This window comes from Capricornis sumatraensis, chromosome 23, assembly GCF_032405125.1.
Source record: "Capricornis sumatraensis isolate serow.1 chromosome 23, serow.2, whole genome shotgun sequence".
NCBI classification, from domain to species: Eukaryota; Metazoa; Chordata; class Mammalia; order Artiodactyla; family Bovidae; genus Capricornis; species Capricornis sumatraensis.
Window position 1 is genome coordinate 16336565 of NC_091091.1, and position 18796 is coordinate 16355360.

At 44.2% G+C, this 18796-nt stretch overlaps 1 protein-coding gene and 1 non-coding gene across 2 annotated transcripts in view; both read left to right on the forward strand.

Annotated features, from left to right (window-relative positions):
• PLCE1 (phospholipase C epsilon 1) overlaps nt 1–18796 on the forward strand; it is a 329527-nt gene that overhangs the window by 214781 nt on the left and 95950 nt on the right. The window contains exon 4 of the mRNA XM_068961526.1: nt 17141–17286. Within this exon, the coding sequence (XP_068817627.1) occupies nt 17141–17286 (146 nt within the window). The remainder of the gene's footprint in view (nt 1–17140; nt 17287–18796) is intronic.
• TRNAH-AUG (transfer RNA histidin (anticodon AUG)) lies at nt 6424–6495 on the forward strand. The gene has a single exon. It is a non-coding gene; the product is annotated as a tRNA-His (tRNA).

An 18796-nucleotide genomic window follows, 5' to 3' on the forward strand; every position in this document is an offset into this window, starting at 1 on the left:
CTCAATTTTTTTCTTACTCCTTTTCTGCCTTCCCTGTATCTCTCCTTTTGGGCCTCTTTAAAAGAAGCAAAGGATCATTCCTTCTGAGGGTTTGATCCGTGGGAAGTCTCTCTCTGCTAAACAGAACAGAGAGGCTGGCACTGTGATTAAAAAGCCAACGTGGTTTCCTCAAAGAAACATCTTTGAAGAAGGAGCTGCTTTTATTTTTTTCATTATCGGCATTGCTTGACATTTATTGAGTATGTACTCTGCTCCAACCACTACTGCCCTTTACATATATTTATCGTCTATTAGTTACCACACACCCCTCTTATGGCAGGACATTTTATGGGTGAAAAATTGAATCTCAGGGAAGGTCAGAAACTTGTTCAAGGTCACAGAAATAGTGAAAAGTAGTGCCAAGATGTGAACCTACATTTCTTTGGCTCCAAATCCTGTGTTCTCCCTTCTGTCTGCCACCTCCCATTAAAACAGGGAAGCTAACATGACAGAATTCTGGTTTTCATCAGATTTATTCCTTAGCAAGTTTCATTCACAGAAGCTCACCCCTATGCACATGTACAGCACAGACAGCAGATTCCATTACCTTCCTCTTAATGATCTATTATACCTACCAGGGCCCAGCAGGGAGGATGTAATGGATCTTGGTGGGTGCTAATATCCTTTGTTTCTTCACACAGATTTGTCTTTAGAGGGACATAGGCAAACACATGCAAATGATTTTATTCCCTTACAATTTCTCCTTCCTGCTTGATCACTGGTATCAGTTTACCTGTTGATCTCCTGTTACCTGCTTACCATCCACCCTGCAGTCAGCAAACATTTGCTGTTGGGTCCTAGGGGTGAAACAGTGACTTGTGGGGCTCATTCTTCCTTTCCTGTGACAGGAATCCACCTGCCCTGGGGTCCAGAGTGATTCACAGCAGGTCTCAGAACCTCTGGCCCTGCTCAGTAGCCCTAGAAGACAACCTTCTCTCTCCCTTCTCCAAGCACTCTGGCCTGTGGCCAGTGAGTTTCCCACTGGGGGACTTTGGTAACCAGGGAGGCCGTTTCCTGTCCACCACTCAGAGCACCGCAGAATGGGGCCACTCCTGTTGGCAGCAGTTCAGGAAGAGGTTTCTTAGGGCATCTCCTGACACTTTCTCAGACCTCTGCCTGGGACAGCTCGCTGCCCCCAGGACTGAGCTCAGGGATGATACCTCTCACAGGGCTTCTCTCACACTCTCCCTCCACTTCCAGACTCAAATTCAACTTTATACAGGTGACAGAGTAGGAACACTGGGGGACAGCTGGCAAGCCACTGCACCACATTCTCTGTTACCTATCAGGACGCCAACATCCTATTTCTACAGGGCATGAGACTCAGCTGCTCAGATCTGGAGCGGAGCTTCGCATAGCCTGTGTAAAGGCATTTCTTCGCTCAGTAGATCAGGGCCCTCGTCAGGAGGAAAAGTTGGCCGTCTTTAGTCTAATGCTCAAGAGAAAATGGAAAAGAATAAAGCACATAGTTTAAAAGCACAGGCTTTTGATTTGTCTTGTTCCTAGTTTACAGGTTGTGTCACCTTGGACAGGCTAGCTCAGCCACTTTGAACCTCAGTTTCCCCATCTGTAAAATGGGAGCACTGTTAGTACCAGCTGTGTAGGGCTGAGGGGATTAAATGGAATAAGCAGTGTCCCTCTCATAGCACACAACCAATACTTTGAAGCTATTGTTACTGTAAGTATTATTAAAATCATGCAAAGAGGAAAAGAAATTGATTCATAAGTGATCCTGCAATAGGATCAGAATAACGTGGAGCTGACAACTCATGTCAAGATGTTTTATGCAAACTGCTAGCCATGGTTTTTTTTTAATTAATTGATTTATTTGGCTGCACTGGGCCTTAGTTGAGCATGCAGGGATGCACGTATCCCTGTTACGTGGGATCTTTCATTGTGGCACACAGACTCTCTAGTTGTGGCCTGTAGGCTGAGGAGCGAGTGGGCTTCAGTAGTTGCAGACACAGGCTTAGTTGCTCCACGATGTGTGGGATATTAGTTCCCCGACTAGGTATCAAACCCTCATCCTCTGCATTGGAAGGTGGATTCTTAACCACTGGACCACCAGGGAAGTCCCTAGTGGTGAGTGTTAATCCCATTATTAAAATGGGATGAAATTAAAAAGACCCTGTTCCAGGACAAGGATAATACTTTTACAAAAGGAGAGAATATGCATAAAATGAGGCTTATTCTTGAATAGTTTTTAAAAACTGATTTCAGAATGAATGATCCGTTTAGCTGTGGTAAGAGAGAAGAGGGTAACACAGCCTGCACAGCCATTATAATTCTCTATAGACCATTTAAATAGAAATGGCATTTGCATCTTTAAATCAAAGTATGGCCAACGGTTGATGTTAAAATAGCAAATATCCATACAAAGGAATGAAATCTTGTCATTTGTGGAGAATGTGAATGGACCTCAATGGTGTTTGCTAAGTGAAATAAATCAGAGGAAGAGAACTACCTTGTGGTTTCACTTATATGTGGTATTTAAATCACACACACACACACACACAAAAAAAAACACAAAGCTCATAGATGCAGAGAACAGTTTGCTGGTTGCCAGAGGCCAGTGAAGGGTGGGAGGGGAATGAGTGAAGGGGTCAAAATGTACAAATTTACAGTTATAAAATAATGAAGTCACAAAGACATTATATATATATATATATATTTCAGTTCAGTTCAGTTTAGTCGCTCAGTCGTGTCCAACTCTTTGCGACCCCATGAATTGCAGCACGCCAGGCCTCCTTGTCCATCACCAACTCTTGGAGTTCACTCAGACTCATGTCCATCAAGTCAGTAATGCCATCCAGCCATTTCATCCTCTGTCGTCCCCTTCTCCTCCTGCCTCCAATCCCTCCCAGCATCAGAGTCTTTTCCAATGAGTCAACTCTTCGCGTGAGGTGGCCAAAGTACTGGAGTTTCAGCTTTAGCATCATTCCTTCCAAAGAAATCCCAGGGCTGATCTCCTTCAGAATGGACTGGTTGGATCTCCTTGCAGTCCAAGGGACTCTCAAGAGTATTCTCCAACACCAGAGTTCTAAAGCATCAATTCTTTGGCGCTCAGCTTTCTTCACAGTCCAACTCTCACCTCCATACATGACCACAGGAAAAACCATAGCCTTGACTAGACAGACCTTTGTTGGCAAAGTAATGTCTCTGCTTTTGAATATGCTATCTAGGTTGGTCATAACTTTCCTTCCAAGAAGTAACTGTCTTTTAATTTCATGGCTGCAGTCACCATCTGCAGTGATTTTGGAGCACAAAGAAATGAGGGATGACATTGTTTCCACTGTTTCCCCATCTATTTGCCATGAAGTGATGGGACCGGATGCCATGATCTTTGTTTTCTGAATGTTGAGCTTTAAGCCAACTTTTTCACTCTCCTCTTTCACTTTCATCAAGAGGCTTTTTAGTTTCTCTTCACTTTCTGCCATAAGGGTGGTGTCATCTGTATATCTGAGGTTACTGATATTTCTCCTGGCAATCTTGATTCCAGCTTGTGCTTCTTTCAGCCCAGCGTTTCTCATGATGTACTCTGCATAGAAGTTAAATAAGCAGGGTGACAATATACAGCCTTGATGTACTCCTTTTCCTATTTGGAACCAGTCTGTTGTTCCATGTCCAGTTCTAACTGTTGCTTCCTGACCTGCATACAGGTTTCTCAAGAGGCAGGTCAGGTGCTCTGGTATTCCCATCTCTATCAGAATTTTCCACAGTTTATTGTGATCCACACAATCAAAGACTTTGGCATAGTCAATAAAGCAGAAATAGATGTTTTTCTGGAACTCTCTTGCTTTTAGTATGATCCAGCGGATGTTGGCAATTTGATCCTGGTTCCTCTGCCTTTTCTAAAACCAGCCTGAACATCAGGAAGTTCATGGTTTACGTATTGCTGAAGCCTGGCTTGGAGAATTTTGAGCATTACTTTACTAGCATGTGAGATGAGGGAAATTGTGTAGTAGTTTGAGCATTCTTTTGCATTGCCTTTCTTTGGGATTGGAATGAAAACTGTCCTTTTCCAGTCCTGTGGCCACTGCTGAGTTTTCCAAATTTGCTGGCATATTGAGTGCAGCACTTTCACAGCATCACCTTTTAGGATTTGAAGTAGCTCAACTGGAATTCCATCACCTCCACTAGCTTTGTTTGTAGTGATGCTTTCTAAGGCCCACTTGACTTCACATTGCAGGATGTCTGGCTCTAGGTGCGTGATCACACCGTTGTGATTATCTGGGTTGTGAAGATATTTTTTGTACAGTTCTTCCGTGTATTCTTGCCACCTCTTCTTAAGATCTTCTGCTTCTGTTAGGTCCATACCATTTCTGTCCTTCATCGAGCCCATCTTTGCATGAAATGTTCCCTTGGTATCTCTAATTTTCTTGAAGAGATAGCTAGTCTTTCCCATTCTATTGTTTTCCTCTATTTCTTTGCATTGATCACTGAGGAAGGCTTTCTTATCTCTCCTTGCTGTTCTTTGGAACTCTGCATTCAGATGCTTTTATCTTTCCTTTTCTCCTTTGCTTTTTGCTTCTCTTCTTTTCACAGCTATTTGTAAGGCCTCCCCAGACAGCCATTTTGCTTTTTTGCATTTCTTTTCCATGGGGATGGTCTTGATCCCTGTGTCCTGTACAATGTCATGAACCTCCATCCATAGTTCATCAGGCACTCTATCTATCAGATCTAGACCCTTAAATCTATTTCTCACTTCCACTGTATAATCATAAGGGATTTGATTTAGGTCATAGCTGAATGGTCTAGTGGTTTTCCCTACTTTCTTCAATTTCAGTCTGAATTTGGTAATAAGGAGTTCATGATCTGAGCCACAGTCAGCTCCTGGTCTTGTTTTTGTTGACTGTATAGAGCTTCTCCATCTTTGGCTGCAAAGAATATAATCAACCTGATTTTGGTGTTGACCATCTGGTGATGTCCATGTGTAGAGTCTTCTCTTGTGTTGCTGGAAGAGGGTGTTTGCTATGACCAGTGCATTTTAATGGCAAAACTCTGTCTTTGCCCTGCTTCATTCTGTATTCCAAGGCCAAATTTGCCTGTTACTCCAGGTATTTCTTGACTTCCTACTTTTGCATTCCAGTCCCCTATAATGTAAAGGACATCTTTTTTGGGGTGTTAGTTCTAAAAGATATTGTAGGTCTCCATAGAACCATTCAGCTTCAGCTTCTTCAGTGTTACTGGTTGGGGCATAGACTTGGATAACTGTGATATTGAATGGTTTGCCTTGGAGACGAACAGAGATCATTCTGTAGTTTTTGAGCTTGCATCCAAGTACTGCATTTCGGACTCTTTTGATGGCTACTCCATTTCTTCTGAGGGATTCCTGCCTGCAGTAGTAGATATAATGGTCATCTGAGTTAAATTCACCCATTCCAGTCCATTTTAGTTCACTGATTCCTAGAATGTCAACGTTCACTCTTGCCATCTCTTGTTTGACCACTTCCAATTTGCCTTGATTCATGGACCTGACATTCCAGGTTCCTATGCAATATTGCTCTTTACAGCATCAGACCTTGCTTCTATCACCAGACACATACACAACTGGGTATTGTTTTTGCTTTGGCTCCATCCCTTCATTCTTTCTGGAGTTATTTCTCCACAGATCTCTAGTAGCATATTGGGCACCTACTGACCTGGGGAGTTCCTCTTTCAGTATCCTCTCATTTTGCCTTTTCATACTGTTCATGGGGTTCTCAGGGCAAGAATACTGAAGTGGTTTGCCATTCCCTTCTCCAGTGGACCACATTCTGTCAGACCTCTCCACCATGACCCGCCTGTCTTGGGTGGCCTCACAGGCATGGCTTAGTTTCATTGAGTTAGACAAGGCTGTGGTCCTAGTGTGATTAAATTGACTAGTTTTCTGTGAGTATGGTTTCAGTGTGTCTGCCCTCTGATGCCCTTTTGCAACACCTACCGTCTTAACTTGGGTTTCTCTTACCTTGGGCCTGGGGTATCTCTTCACGGCTGGTCCAGCAAAGCACAGCCACTGCTCCTTACCTTGGACAAGGGGTATCTCCTCACTGCCGCCCCTCCTGACCTTGAAAGTGGAATAGCTCCTCTAGGCCCTCCTGCGCCCGCGCAGCCACTACTCCTTGGATGTGGGGTTGCTCCTCCTGGCTGCCGCCCCTGGCCTCGGGCGTGGGGTAGCTCCTCCCTGCCGCCGCCCCTGACCTCTGACTGGGGTAGCTCCTCTCAGCCGTTCCTGCACCTTCACAGCCTGGCACTCTCGGCCCCTGCCCCTGACCTCAGATGTGGGGTGCCCCTCGGGCGTGGGGTCCTCCCGGCTTCTGCCCCTGACCTCAGACGTGAGGTAGCGCCTCTTGGCCGTGCTAAATGTGCCGGTCACAGCTGCCCGCGCTTACCCTTACCAAGGCTTCCCTGGTGGCTCAGAGGGTAAAGCATCTGCCTATGATGCAGAAGACCCAGGTTTGATCCCTGGGTAGGGAAGATCCCCTGGAGAAGGAAATGGCAATCCACTCGAGTACTCTTGCCTGGAGAACCCCATGGATGGGGGAGCCTGGCGGGCTACAGTCCATGGGGTCGCAAAGAGTCGGACATGACTGAGCGACTTCACATCCATCCATCCATCCATCCACATATATATATATATATATATATATATATATAATGGTAGTCAACATGCTATCATTAATAACACCGTATTGCATTTTTTAAAGTTTCTAAGAGATCTTAAAAGTCGTCATTACAAGAAAAAAATTGTGTATGTATGGTAATGGATGCTAACTGGACTTATTCTGGTGATTGTTTCATAATAGATACAAATATTGAATCATTATGTTGTACACCTGAAACTAATATATGTCAATTATACTTCAATTTTAAAAGTAATACAGAAGGAATGGAACAGCAAAGCATTTTAAAACTTATAATAAGTGAACGCTTTATACAAAAAGGCAGTTTAAGTATGTCGTGGGAAATTGCGGACTTGTCAAAGTTTCTAGAGTTAACATCCTGGGAATAGTCACATGTAATACAAGCTTATGATACAAGCTTTTGGTTAAATGGAAGATTAATGAAAAGTGTGGTTTAAAAACGGTAAATAATTCTAGTGATTTAGAATCTAATTTTTGAGTATATAGGGAATTTTTAGTTGAAGAATTTGAGAATAAACAGTTATCTTTTGCAAACTACAGGGAAGACATTCTGCAAACAATAGAAAGACAGCTGAGTGATATGGTGCCTGTTTTTAAGGAGCTGACTATTTAGAGAAGGTGGACATATATACAGTTGACTTCATTGCAGTGCAGAACATGCTAACTTACTTTTTTCATACTTGATCCAACCTCTCCTGCCCCCATGCCTAGCATGTTCCTGGCAAGTTCACAGGCATACAGTAACTGCTTGGGAAGAATAAGCACTGTATAGAGGTATAAACAAAGTGCTTTGGGGGTTTGACTGGGACCAAGAAATGGTAAAAAGACTGGACTTCCTTTTGGACTCGCAAAGATGGTAGCATATAAATGGGTAAAGTTGGCCTTGTCCTTACCTAGTCATGATGTCCACCACACTATTATTTAATTCTTTGTCTATATTATTTCCCCCCATGAGGCTCCAAGCTCTCCACAGGAGATACCATATTTACCCTACGTGGTGCACTGTGTGGTAAATACTCAGTAAGTGTTTGTTGGAAGAATGAGGGTCATCTGATAAAGAGAGTTAAGAATTGTTCTTTCCAGTTACAAGTTAATAGCAACAGCAACCTGCTCAAACAAAGTAAGGGAATTTGTTCATTTATTAAATGAAATATTCTCAGGGCTTCAAGTATGGCTGGATCTAGGAATCTGACCAATAGTCTCAGGAATCTATTTTCACCTTTCATTTGTGCTGGCTTCATTCTCAGGCAGGCTTTCCTGATACTGTGTCAAAGGTGGCTGTTGATAGCTCCAGGCTCATATCTTTGAAGTTTATGATTCTGATGAAAAGATCATGTCTTTTTTCCTAACAGTTTCAGCAGAAGACTCAAGGAGACTTCTGGTTGGCCTGACCTGGGTTCTATACCCATCTTTGAACAAATCACTGAGGCCAGGCCTAAAGGTGGGGGGTATGGGTGCAGCTTCATGTAATCTGCATAGATTGAGGTGGAGAAAAGGCGGTTCCGCTAAGAAATGTTGGACAGACAAAGGGAAACAAGCACGTGTTCACAGCGCAAGGAGCAGACTGAGCCACACCGTAGAGATAGGAGGAATAGGCCGAGAATAGGAAATGGCATGAAGTGGAGTAGGATTGGGATGTCAGACGGATGAGTAGCGGGAAGCAGTCAGAGTTAATGCTGGAGATGTACATTCAGATCAGATGGTACCAGGACTGAGGGCTGAAAAAAAGAGGTGGAGAGTTTGTTCTGCAGACAGTTGTGCTGCAATTTGAGGGGAAGACGGGGGGGTATAATCCAGAACGTGTTTAGGGCTTCTCCAGAAGCCACCTTCAAGTGTCTCCGTTTTTCCGAGTCTCTCCTAGACAAAGTTATGGTGAAACCACGCCAGGCAGGACAGGAGTTTCTTCTGCACTCACTGCACATCCTCAGGGAGGATGCTATCAATACACCTATTAATCACATAGATACATCTACACGTGTATGTGAATTGGGCAATTTAAATAGGAAAAATGATATTTTATTCCTAATGAGGAGTCAGAGAAGCCTTCAGAGAACAGGAAATAGGTGAACTATCCTTTTAGGACAGGCTTGCACTTGGGGGACAAACCCTTCTTAAGGCTACTACAGGTTCTTCCTGATCCAGCCTTGGGTTCCTTCCTTCCATGGAGTTAGGAACTGAGACTTAGAGACTCCTGTCCCTGGATTTCTGTGCTCTGCTTCCTGGAACTCAGATAGTGGTACCAATAGTGGTTGTAGAAGCGGCAGGTGGCTGCAGTATTCCACTTCTGTTGAGCCCTTAACTACACACTGAGCACCACGTTGAGGTCTTAGATATAGTCTCCAGGTTCATCCTGATGACAGTTTTATGGGGTAAATATTATTATTCCCCTTTTACTGGAAAAGAAATGGAATCTCCAAGAGGGTAGATCGCTTGCCTCGAGGACCTGCACAGAGTAACCGCGGGACTGGGAGTTGAAGACAGGTCCACTCCGAGGCCCATGCTCCTCACCACTGTGCCGTGCCATCTCGAGCTCTGAGTCCCAAATGGGTCAGAGCTCCAGGTGCAGTCACAGAGGTGGTGACTTAGAATACTGGACAGGTACTACAGAAGTGATACTTCCTGACTCGAGGCTCAGGGGCCCAGAAAGGGACACTGAATCCCAGGGAAAGCTCTCCACTTAAGTGCATTTGAGAACGCAGATTCCTGGTCTGCAGATCTAGAGTGTCCTGTTTCTAGGTCTGAGGGGGCCTTGTAATCTGTATTTGAATAAACATCCTAAAGATTCTGATGCAGACGTGCCATGTTGTGAGGAGTGCTGCCTAGGCAGAGATGTGTGTGTGTGTGTGTGTGTGTGTGTGTGTGTGTGTGACCTGCACGTGCCTGCCAATTGCCCTAGTTCAAGGGTTGTTCTAAGAAGGCTCTGTAGAGGGTGGATAAAGATATGTACCGCACACAGTCCACTTCAGAGGAGCTTTTCTAGACAGACTTGATGGCCTTCTTTAGACTACCATTTAAGCCTGGACTTTGCAGTGAAGGTGACCAGATACCCATTACAAAGGATCATCTTTCTACAAAAACTTCTGCTCAGGATATTCAAAAAAACTTTTTGGCAGGAAGTCATCGGTCCCCCTTTTCTGGACCTGGGAACAGCAGTAGGAAGTGTTCAGGCCTTTTCCCAAATATAATCTCTGACCATGTGAAGGCTGAGAATCCTCTCTGCCCACGGCCTCCTGGGACTCTGAGTGGCCTGCCTGCCGGTCAGGGGCACCGAACATCCCCACACTGGGGATGTGGGAAAGATGGTCTCTGCCCTGGAGGTCTGGGTGGGGGTGTGAGGGGAGACAGAAGGGATCCATGTGAAAGAGTCAGGCACACAAATATAACAAAAATAAGCCAGAGGCAAACGTGTGCCGCTGTGAGAATCCAAGTGCAGACGTGACATTGGACTCAAGGTCCAACATCCAGTGAAAGAGAAGCCAGAGGAGGCTGTGCGTGAGGTGCTAGGTGAGCCGTCAGAACGGCCTTCCCAGGAAGGTCACACCTGACTCCCCTCGAGCCTCTGGAGTGGGCTGTGCTGCTGGTGAGCACAGCAGCCCCCAAGTCAGCCTTTCAGGGAACACAGACAGGGCAAGGGGTCTGGGGCACCACCTAGCACAGGGCGTGTGGACCCTGCCCATGTGGGAAGTCAGGGTGAGCCTCCCCAAGGCAGTGAGGCTTTCATCACATTCCTGAACACAGCCCTGCCCCTGACATTAGGGGAGTCAGGATGAAGTACAAAGAAAGGCCCCAGACCCCAGCCTGTGGCCTGCCCACCTACGCCTTCCATCCCGGCTCGTAAGCCTGTATCATGTGGACACCTCAGGCCCAAGGGTAAACTCTGTCCATATACTACCCGCCCTTGGCCAGCCTTCAGGCCTGTTGTTGTGACTGACCCTCAGGAGGACTGATCCAGATATCAGGCCCTTGCCATTCTAGAAGTGGGGTGCTTGAACAGGGGATTGGGAATACTGGTCTACAGGGGTGAGTGATCTGGTGGTGGGCTGACATGTTCCCTCTTGCCCACAGGCTTCTTATTCTATTGGAGGGAAGGGGGACACAGCTGAATGAGGGCCAACCTGGGCCTCTATAGCCTGGAGCAAGGGCAGGGTGCCTGGCTACAGGCCTAAGCATGGTTCTGCCTAAAGGATGAGTCAATGTTAGCTAAAGCAGAGGTGGAGGGATGGGAACGGGGTACCTTCCTATAGAAGGAACAACCAGTACAAGCTCCCTAAGATGGGAAAAGCCTGGTTTGCCTCCCCAAGAGCAGGGGTGTGGGGAGAGCCGAGGTGAGACTGAAGAACAGACTGGGGCCTCCAGGGCCAGGGAAAGGACTCAGCTTTACAAAGGCGTGGTGGACCAGGGAAAGGTCACGTTGAATGGAGCAAGAACATTCCTCTCAAACTGAGCTTATATGATGCCAGTAAGGTGTTTGATGTGGGGAGAGAGAGCAAGTTGTTCAATCTGCAGGCCTCAGAGTACTGAGAAAGGCCTGAGAAGGAAGGAAAAGAAAACAGTTTTGGAGGAGCTGTAGCTGTGTAGAAAGGGGTCAGGATTGTCAGGGTAAGCACAGAGCCTCTGGGAGGGACACTGAAGGAACGGGGCTAGGGCCCAGATTCTCTCTCTGTGCCGTGCTGACCATTACAGTGAGGCAAAATACTCTGCCACATATAACACCTTTCTGCTCTAGGACTGTTCCTGTGTTTGAGTCGTAGTACTGTACACATGCGATTTTTTGTGTGTTTTTCTGTGCGGTTTCCCGAAAGTCTTTATGGATCGGCAACACATTCCTTCATCCACTTAGTAAATATTGCCATGTTTATGCTGTGATCTACATTTTACAGTCATCACTGAATCCTTGTTTTCTTTTTGCGTCATTTTAGAATTTGCATTTTTTAGAATTAGTGGCGGCACTCTTGTTACTTAATGCTTGTGAAATTATTAATACGTTAGGCCACAGTAAGAATTGTTCCCGAAGTCTGTAGGCAGACAGTATGTATTTGTGTGTGTATGTGTGTGTGCATGTGTTTATGATAGCAGTGCTTACATAATCTCAATAACCAAGCCCTAGGGACTCACACTTGGAGATGGAACAGTTGGTTTAAATTAGGTTTCCATGTGAAATATGGTATCACTATTTTTTTCCTAGCATTGTGGGAAAGTATATGGAAAATAATTTGACTGATAGGAAATAAATCTGGATGTGTGGTCAGGACTGAGGCACAAACGACACTGATGGTCAGTGTCTGTGAAGCAGGTCTCTCCAGGGGAAGATGTGTTAACCCTTTCAGGTCACAGCACTGAGAAGTCACTGTGTGGTACCAAAATAGCCTGAAAGAACAGTGACTTTGCAGAAACACTGATTTTCCATCCATTTCAACAGGAAAGGAGCTAAAGCCATAGGAAAATACAGCCAGAGGCCTCAAGAAGTAATGCATTGGGTGTCTTTAAGAACAACTTTAAATTTTTAAGTATTTCATCTTTATTTTCAGGAGATGGATTTGAATGTCTAGCTCAAAGAGTCAATGATGTTGTGATTCTGAGTGTTTTCTGATGACTTCTTCTGGCAGGATTGCTGCCGTTGCTGTTCAGTCACTCAGTTGTGTTCTGTCTAGCTCTTTTTGACCTCATGGTCTGCATCACGCCAGGCTTCCCTGACCTTCACTATCTCCTGGAGTTTGTGCAGATTCATATCCCTTGAGTTGATGATGTCATCCAACCATCTCATCCTCTGTCACCGCCTTCTCCTCCTGGCTGCAGTCTTTCCCAGCACCAGGGTCTTTGAGTCAGCTCTTCACATCAGGTGGACAGGGCTTATCAAAAGCTGATCATACCAACAGAAGAATTGATGGAAAACTTTAATAACAGTCTCTACTGGCGATATAATGTCTTGGTCTAGAGAGCCAGAGTTCCACAAAAGTGACTGGCAACTGGGTAAGTAGATAAAGGGACAAGGCTGAGAAGCAGCGAGCCAGGGATTGCTCACAGCTGCAGGGGAGGGGTTGGCTCTGAAAATCCCAGAGGTCTCCTGTGCTCCCAGAGGAGTCCCAGGAGACCAAACGAAAGGTTATCTCTTTCCCAAGAGGCTCTTAATTCTTTGCAGGATGGTCTGGACTCTGGCTCATCCTAGGGGTCTGATTCCGGATCTGTTCCCTGATGTCTCACGAGAGCTCAGCTAAATCCGAACAGGTGGAGAGTGGTGGTGCCTGCTGAGAGCCTATTGGGCTGGGGCTGGGCTCAGGGCTAGCAGGTGGCCCATCACTTTTTGCTTCAGCCAATTTTAGAAAAGAAGATACAGATTATTACTGCAGTGCTCCTGACTGGTACCAGATTATAACCCTGTGCTAGCATGGAAAATCTCTGTTGCTGTTTCCTATTTGTTTCTGTGTAGGGAAAGGAAAGGTGTGGTTAGCACTGATCTCTTCTGTTTTGCTGTTTTCATTTTTTAAATTATGTTTTGATACTCTTCTTGGTACCTTCTCCTTTGATTCCATCTCTATCTTCAAGTGTGCATCTCTTATTGAGTGCTTAGAAGGACCTACCAGCGCCAAATTTACTAAAACTAGCTTCCCTTCATTAGAGGAAAGAGCACCAGCCTCGGAGTCCTAGTTTTGACATCCATAAGAATTGTGACGTTAGCAAGTCAATTTCTCCCACGAGCCTTGGATTCTTGACCTGGAAGAAAGAGCTTGGGCTGCCCTCTGTGGTTGCTGCCAGCACTAAATGCCACTCATTCCTCTCATTTTATTTGGAGGAAAGGAGGCAGAGAAGAGTTCCTTAGACCTTGAACTTCTCCCCCTGTAACCTTCTCTGTTCAGGCTTCACTCTCACTCAAGCCAGAGAAACAAGTTGCTCCCCAGGTTTCGGCACTGTTGCTGAACCAAGTAAAACTAGTGGGCCACGGCAGGGGTGGGGGTGGGGGATCAAGGTTAAGACCAAGGCTTTGATCTACTAACAATAGAACTTATCAGCCGAGACCTTAACCAGGATGGAGAAAATAACTTAAGTGAACATTAGTGTCAGAGCACCCAAGTATAGGTAGCAGCAAAATAATCTTAGAGATTAAGCAAAGGATTTTGAAGCTGCATACCATAGACGGGGGACTTTAACAGTAGATTATTATTAAGTATTCTACTCCAGTTGCACTGGTCATAGCAAATACCTTCTTCCAACAACACAAGAGAAGACTCTGCACGTGGGCATCACCAGATGGTCAACACCGAAATCAGATTGATTATATTCTTTGAAGCCAAAGATGGAGAAGCTCTATACAGTCAGCAAAAACAAGACCAGGAGTTGACTGTGGCTCAGATCATGAACTCCTTATTACTAAATTCAGACTGAATTTGAAGAAAGTAGGGAAAACCACAAGACCATTCAGGTATGACCTAAATCAAATCCCTTATGATTATACAGGAGAAGTGACAAATATATTCAAGAGATTATATCTGATAGACAGAGTGCCTGAAAAACTATGGACAGAAGTTTGTGACATTGTACAGGATGCAGTGATCAATATCATCCCCAAGAAAAAGAAATGCAAAAAGGCAAGGTGGTTGTATGGGGAGGCCTTACAAATAGCTGAGAAAAGAAGAGAAGCTAGAGGCAAAGGAGAAAAGGAAAGATATACCCATTTGAATGTAGAGTTCCCAAGAACAGCAAGGAGAGATAAGAAAGCCTACCTCAGTGATCAATACAAAGAAATAGAGGAAAAGAATAGAATGGGAAAGACTAGAGATCTCTTCAAGAAAATTAGAGATACCTAAGGGAACATTTCATGCAAAGATGGGCTTGATAAAGGACAGAAATGGTATGGACCTAACAGAAGCAGAATATATTAAGAAGAGGTGGCACAAATACACAGAAGAACTGTACAAAAAAGATCTTCATGACCCAGATAACCACAACGGTGTGATCACTCACCTAGAGCCAGACCTCTTGGAGTGCAAAGTCAAGTGGACCTTAGGAAGCATCACTACAAACAAAGCTAGTGGAGGTGATGGAATTTCAGTTGAGCTATTTCAAATCCTAAAAGGTGATGCTGTGAAAGTGCTGCACTCAATATGCCAGCAAATTTGGAAAACTCAACAGTGGCCACAGGACTAGAAAAGGTACGTTTTCATTCCAATCCCAAAGAAAGGCAATGCCACAGAGTGTTTGAACTACTGCACGATTGCACTCATCTCACACAATAGCAAAATAATACCCCAAATTCTCCAAGCCAGGCTTCAACAGTCTGTGAACCATGAAATTCTAGATGTTCAAGCTGGATTTAGAAAAGGCAGAGGAACCAGAGATCAAATTGCCAATATCTGCTGGATCATTGAAAAAGCAGGAGAGTTCCAGAAAAACATCTACTTCTGCTTTATTGATTACACCAAAGCATTTGACTGTTTGGATCACAACAAACTGGAAGATTCTTAAAGAGACGGGAATACCAGACCACCTTACCTGCCTCCTGAGAAATCTGTATGCAGGTCAAGAAGCAACAGTTAGAACTGGACATGGAACAACAGACTGGTTCCAAATCAGGAAAGGAGTACATCAAGGCTGTATATTGTCACCCTGCTTATTTAACTTTTATGCAGAGTACATCATATGAAATGCTGGGCTGGATGAAGCACAAGGTGGAATCAAGATTGCTGGGAGAAATATTAATAAGCTATTCAGATGACACCACCCTTATGGCAGAAAGTGAAGAAGAACTAAAGAGCCTCTTGATGAAAGTGAAAGAGGCTCTCGTGAAAAAGTTGGTTTAAAGCTCAACATTTAGAAAACTAAGATCATGGCATCTGGTCCTATCACTACATGGCAAATAGATGGGGAAACAATGGAAACAGTGACAGACTTTATTTTCTTGGGCTCCAAAATCACTGCAGATGGTGACTACAGCCATGAAATTAAAAGACACTTGCTCCTTGGAAGAAAAGCTATGACCAACCTAGACAGCATATTAAAAGGCAGAGACTACTTTGCCGACAAAGGTCCGTCTAGTCAAAGCTATGGTTTTTCTAGTAGTCATGTATGGATGTGAGAGTTGGACTATAAAGAAAGCTGAGCACTGAAGAATTGATGCTTTTGAACTGTGTTGTTGAAGAAGACTCTTGAGAGTCTCTTGGACTTCAAGCAGATCAAACCAGTTAATCCTAAATGAAATCATTCCTGAATATTCATTGGAAGGACTTATGCTGAAGCTGAAACTCCAATACTTTGGCCACCTGATTTGAAGAACTGACTCATTGGAAAAGATTCTGATGCTGGGAAAGATTGAAGGTGGGAGGAGAAAGGGATGACAGAGGATGAAATTGTTGGATGGCATCACCAATTGGATGGACATGAGTGTGTTTAAGCTCTGGGAGTTGGTGATGGACAGGGAAGCCTGGTGTGCTGCAGTCCATAGGGTCGCAAAGACTCGGACAGAGCTACTGTACTGAACTGAACTAATACTCCAGTCTGTGTAGTAGAAAGGCAAATCACATTAGACTAAATTTAAGCCTAGAGGAGAACAGTATCTACATTAGGTGTTTAGTGAGTAGTTAATAGTGACACCTTGGGGACACATATTTCATTGTTCGTGTGTGTGTGCTCAATTGTGTTCAACCCTTTGCCACCCCATAGACTGTAGCCTGCCAGGCTCCTCTCTCGGTGTGATTTTTCAGGCAAGAATACTGGAATGGGTTGCCATTTCCTCAGGGGATCTTCCCATAACCTGCATCTTCTGCATCTCCTGCTTGGCTAAGATGGATTCTTTACCTCTGAGCCACCAGGGGCACACACCTCAGTTCAGTTTCAGGCTTTGCCACCTATTGGTTGGGAACTTTGAGCAAGTCTCTTAGGCCCTCTGTCCTTCAGTTTCCTCATCTATAAAATGAGCATAATTATGGCTCCTGACTCTGAGGATCGTTGTGAGAGATACATGAGTTAACATATATGAAGTGTATGAACAGTAACGTAAGTGCTATGTTGCTTCTAGTATTTAGTCACTGGAGGAGCATAATAGATAATGCATTCATGTAAGACAGTTCAAAAAGTTTTTGTGTTTTTTCATTTAATATTATGCATTGTTCTCTTTGACAAGTGGACTTTTGTTCATGTGCGAAGCGCACTGATTGCATTTATTCTTGCTCCATCAGTCAAATACATTTAAATCATCATTACCTTTAGGCTTTGTTTTCCTATGGTCTCATGGAATTTTATAGATGAAAAGGGATTATATGAATTACCTTTCAGCTTCATTTTAAAGGTGAAGATTAACAGAGAGGTTAATCCCGTTGCAAAAGCACTGATGGAGCTAGAGCTTCAGTTCAGTCTCTTGGCAGGGTCCTCCATTTCCTAATACTAAAGTGACTTAAAAACAACAACAACAACATTTTTATCATGAGAAAGTATGTGTCAAGCTTCCCTGGCTGGTTTCAGTGGACGCCCCTCTCTGCATTCTACAGGTGAGCTCCTGGGTGACGTGGCTGATCCTCGCAGCGGGCTCCATGGAGGAGAAGCGGGAAGTCTTCTCGTACTTGGTTCATGTGGCCAAATGCTGCTGGAACATGGGCAACTACAATGCCGTCATGGAGTTCTTGGCCGGCCTCAGGTATGGGCAGTGGAATATGGTTATCTGGGGTTTCTTCTTAACAGCTGAATGGCACTGAATTAATTGTCCGGGTAACCATATTTACCCAAACTAGGCAATTGGTACTGACTATTTGGGGGAAATATATTAACTTCTGTTAGTGCCACAATTCCTGTTCCTCAGAGGTGCTGCAGAATTAAGCAGGCATGATCCTACTCCGCTGTGTCTGCCCTGATCCCAGGCTCTTGGGCAGGCTGAGTGTCTGATTGCTTAACTCCGTCAACACCATCACTGACCCCCCTTTCCCCTTCCTGCCATGTGTGCCCCACTGTTACCTGTCTCTTCCTGGATCTACCTTACAAATTACCCAGCACTGTAAGCTGCCAATGACTGACTGCTGTCACCAATAACAGTGGCTTATGTTGATAATAAGGACTGAATAATGTTAGCTGTCATTTTTATTGAACATTGACTACATGTCAAGCACTGGACTAAGCATGTTCCATGCATTAAAACTTTCGATTGTCAGAACAATTTTTTGAGGTAGATACTATTATTATTTCCACACCAGATGAAAGAAGAAACATCTAACTAAGATAAGAAAAAATTAAGTCACTCACCCAAGGTCACCTGGTGTGGCCAGGATGTGAATGCAGGCCACCTTGATTTCAGAGCCTGTGCCCTTAACTTCTATGATACCTTCCTCTTACACCTTCTCCATCTAGCTAATAATAAGATCAGCATTCTATCATTAAAGCCTCCAGCTGTATTCCCTTTAAGCATCAGTTATCTTGCATGAAATAGCTGCCCCTCACTCTTGTGGGTGGTAGGGTGGTATGAGGAAGAAGAGGATGAATGGTGGAATTAGAATAACAGGGAATCAAATCCTGGCTCCCCTGTTGAACAGCTGTGTGATCTAGTTACTCGACCTCATTAAACTTCAGTTTCTTCATCTGAAAATGGGGGCAATAATAAAAAGCACCTATCTCTTTGCATAGGATTTAATGAGACAATGTAAAGTGTTGAGTATGTGTGTCTGGCATATAGTAAGGCTCAAAAAGAGAACTTGTCATTGCTGCTGTTGTTGTCTAAGATTCGTCTTCCCAATGAAGATCTATAAATACATCTTGCTTCATAACATTTCAAGGTTTTTCTTTGATTCTCCAGGCCTGACATAGGGGTTCAGGATTGGGGGTGGAGAGGAAAATTTTTAGTTGGAAATTTTTTTGTCCTTTTGAACTTTCTCAACTAAGAATAAACTCACATGATCATGTCATTGGCATTTCAAATGGTCATGCAAATGCACTAAGCATGGCTCAAAAGAAGGAAAAATAGGAAAGTACTGGGTGAAGAAAAGGCTATATGCAGATGATTCGGTTCTGTTTGTGATAAATTTTCTACAAAGAATCTGTGCTACTTTTCTTTTTTAATATTTATTTATTTGGCTGCACAAGATCTTAGTTGTAGCATGCAGGATCTTTCATTGTGGCGTGCTGGCTTCTCTCTAGTTGCAACATGCAGGCTTAGTTGC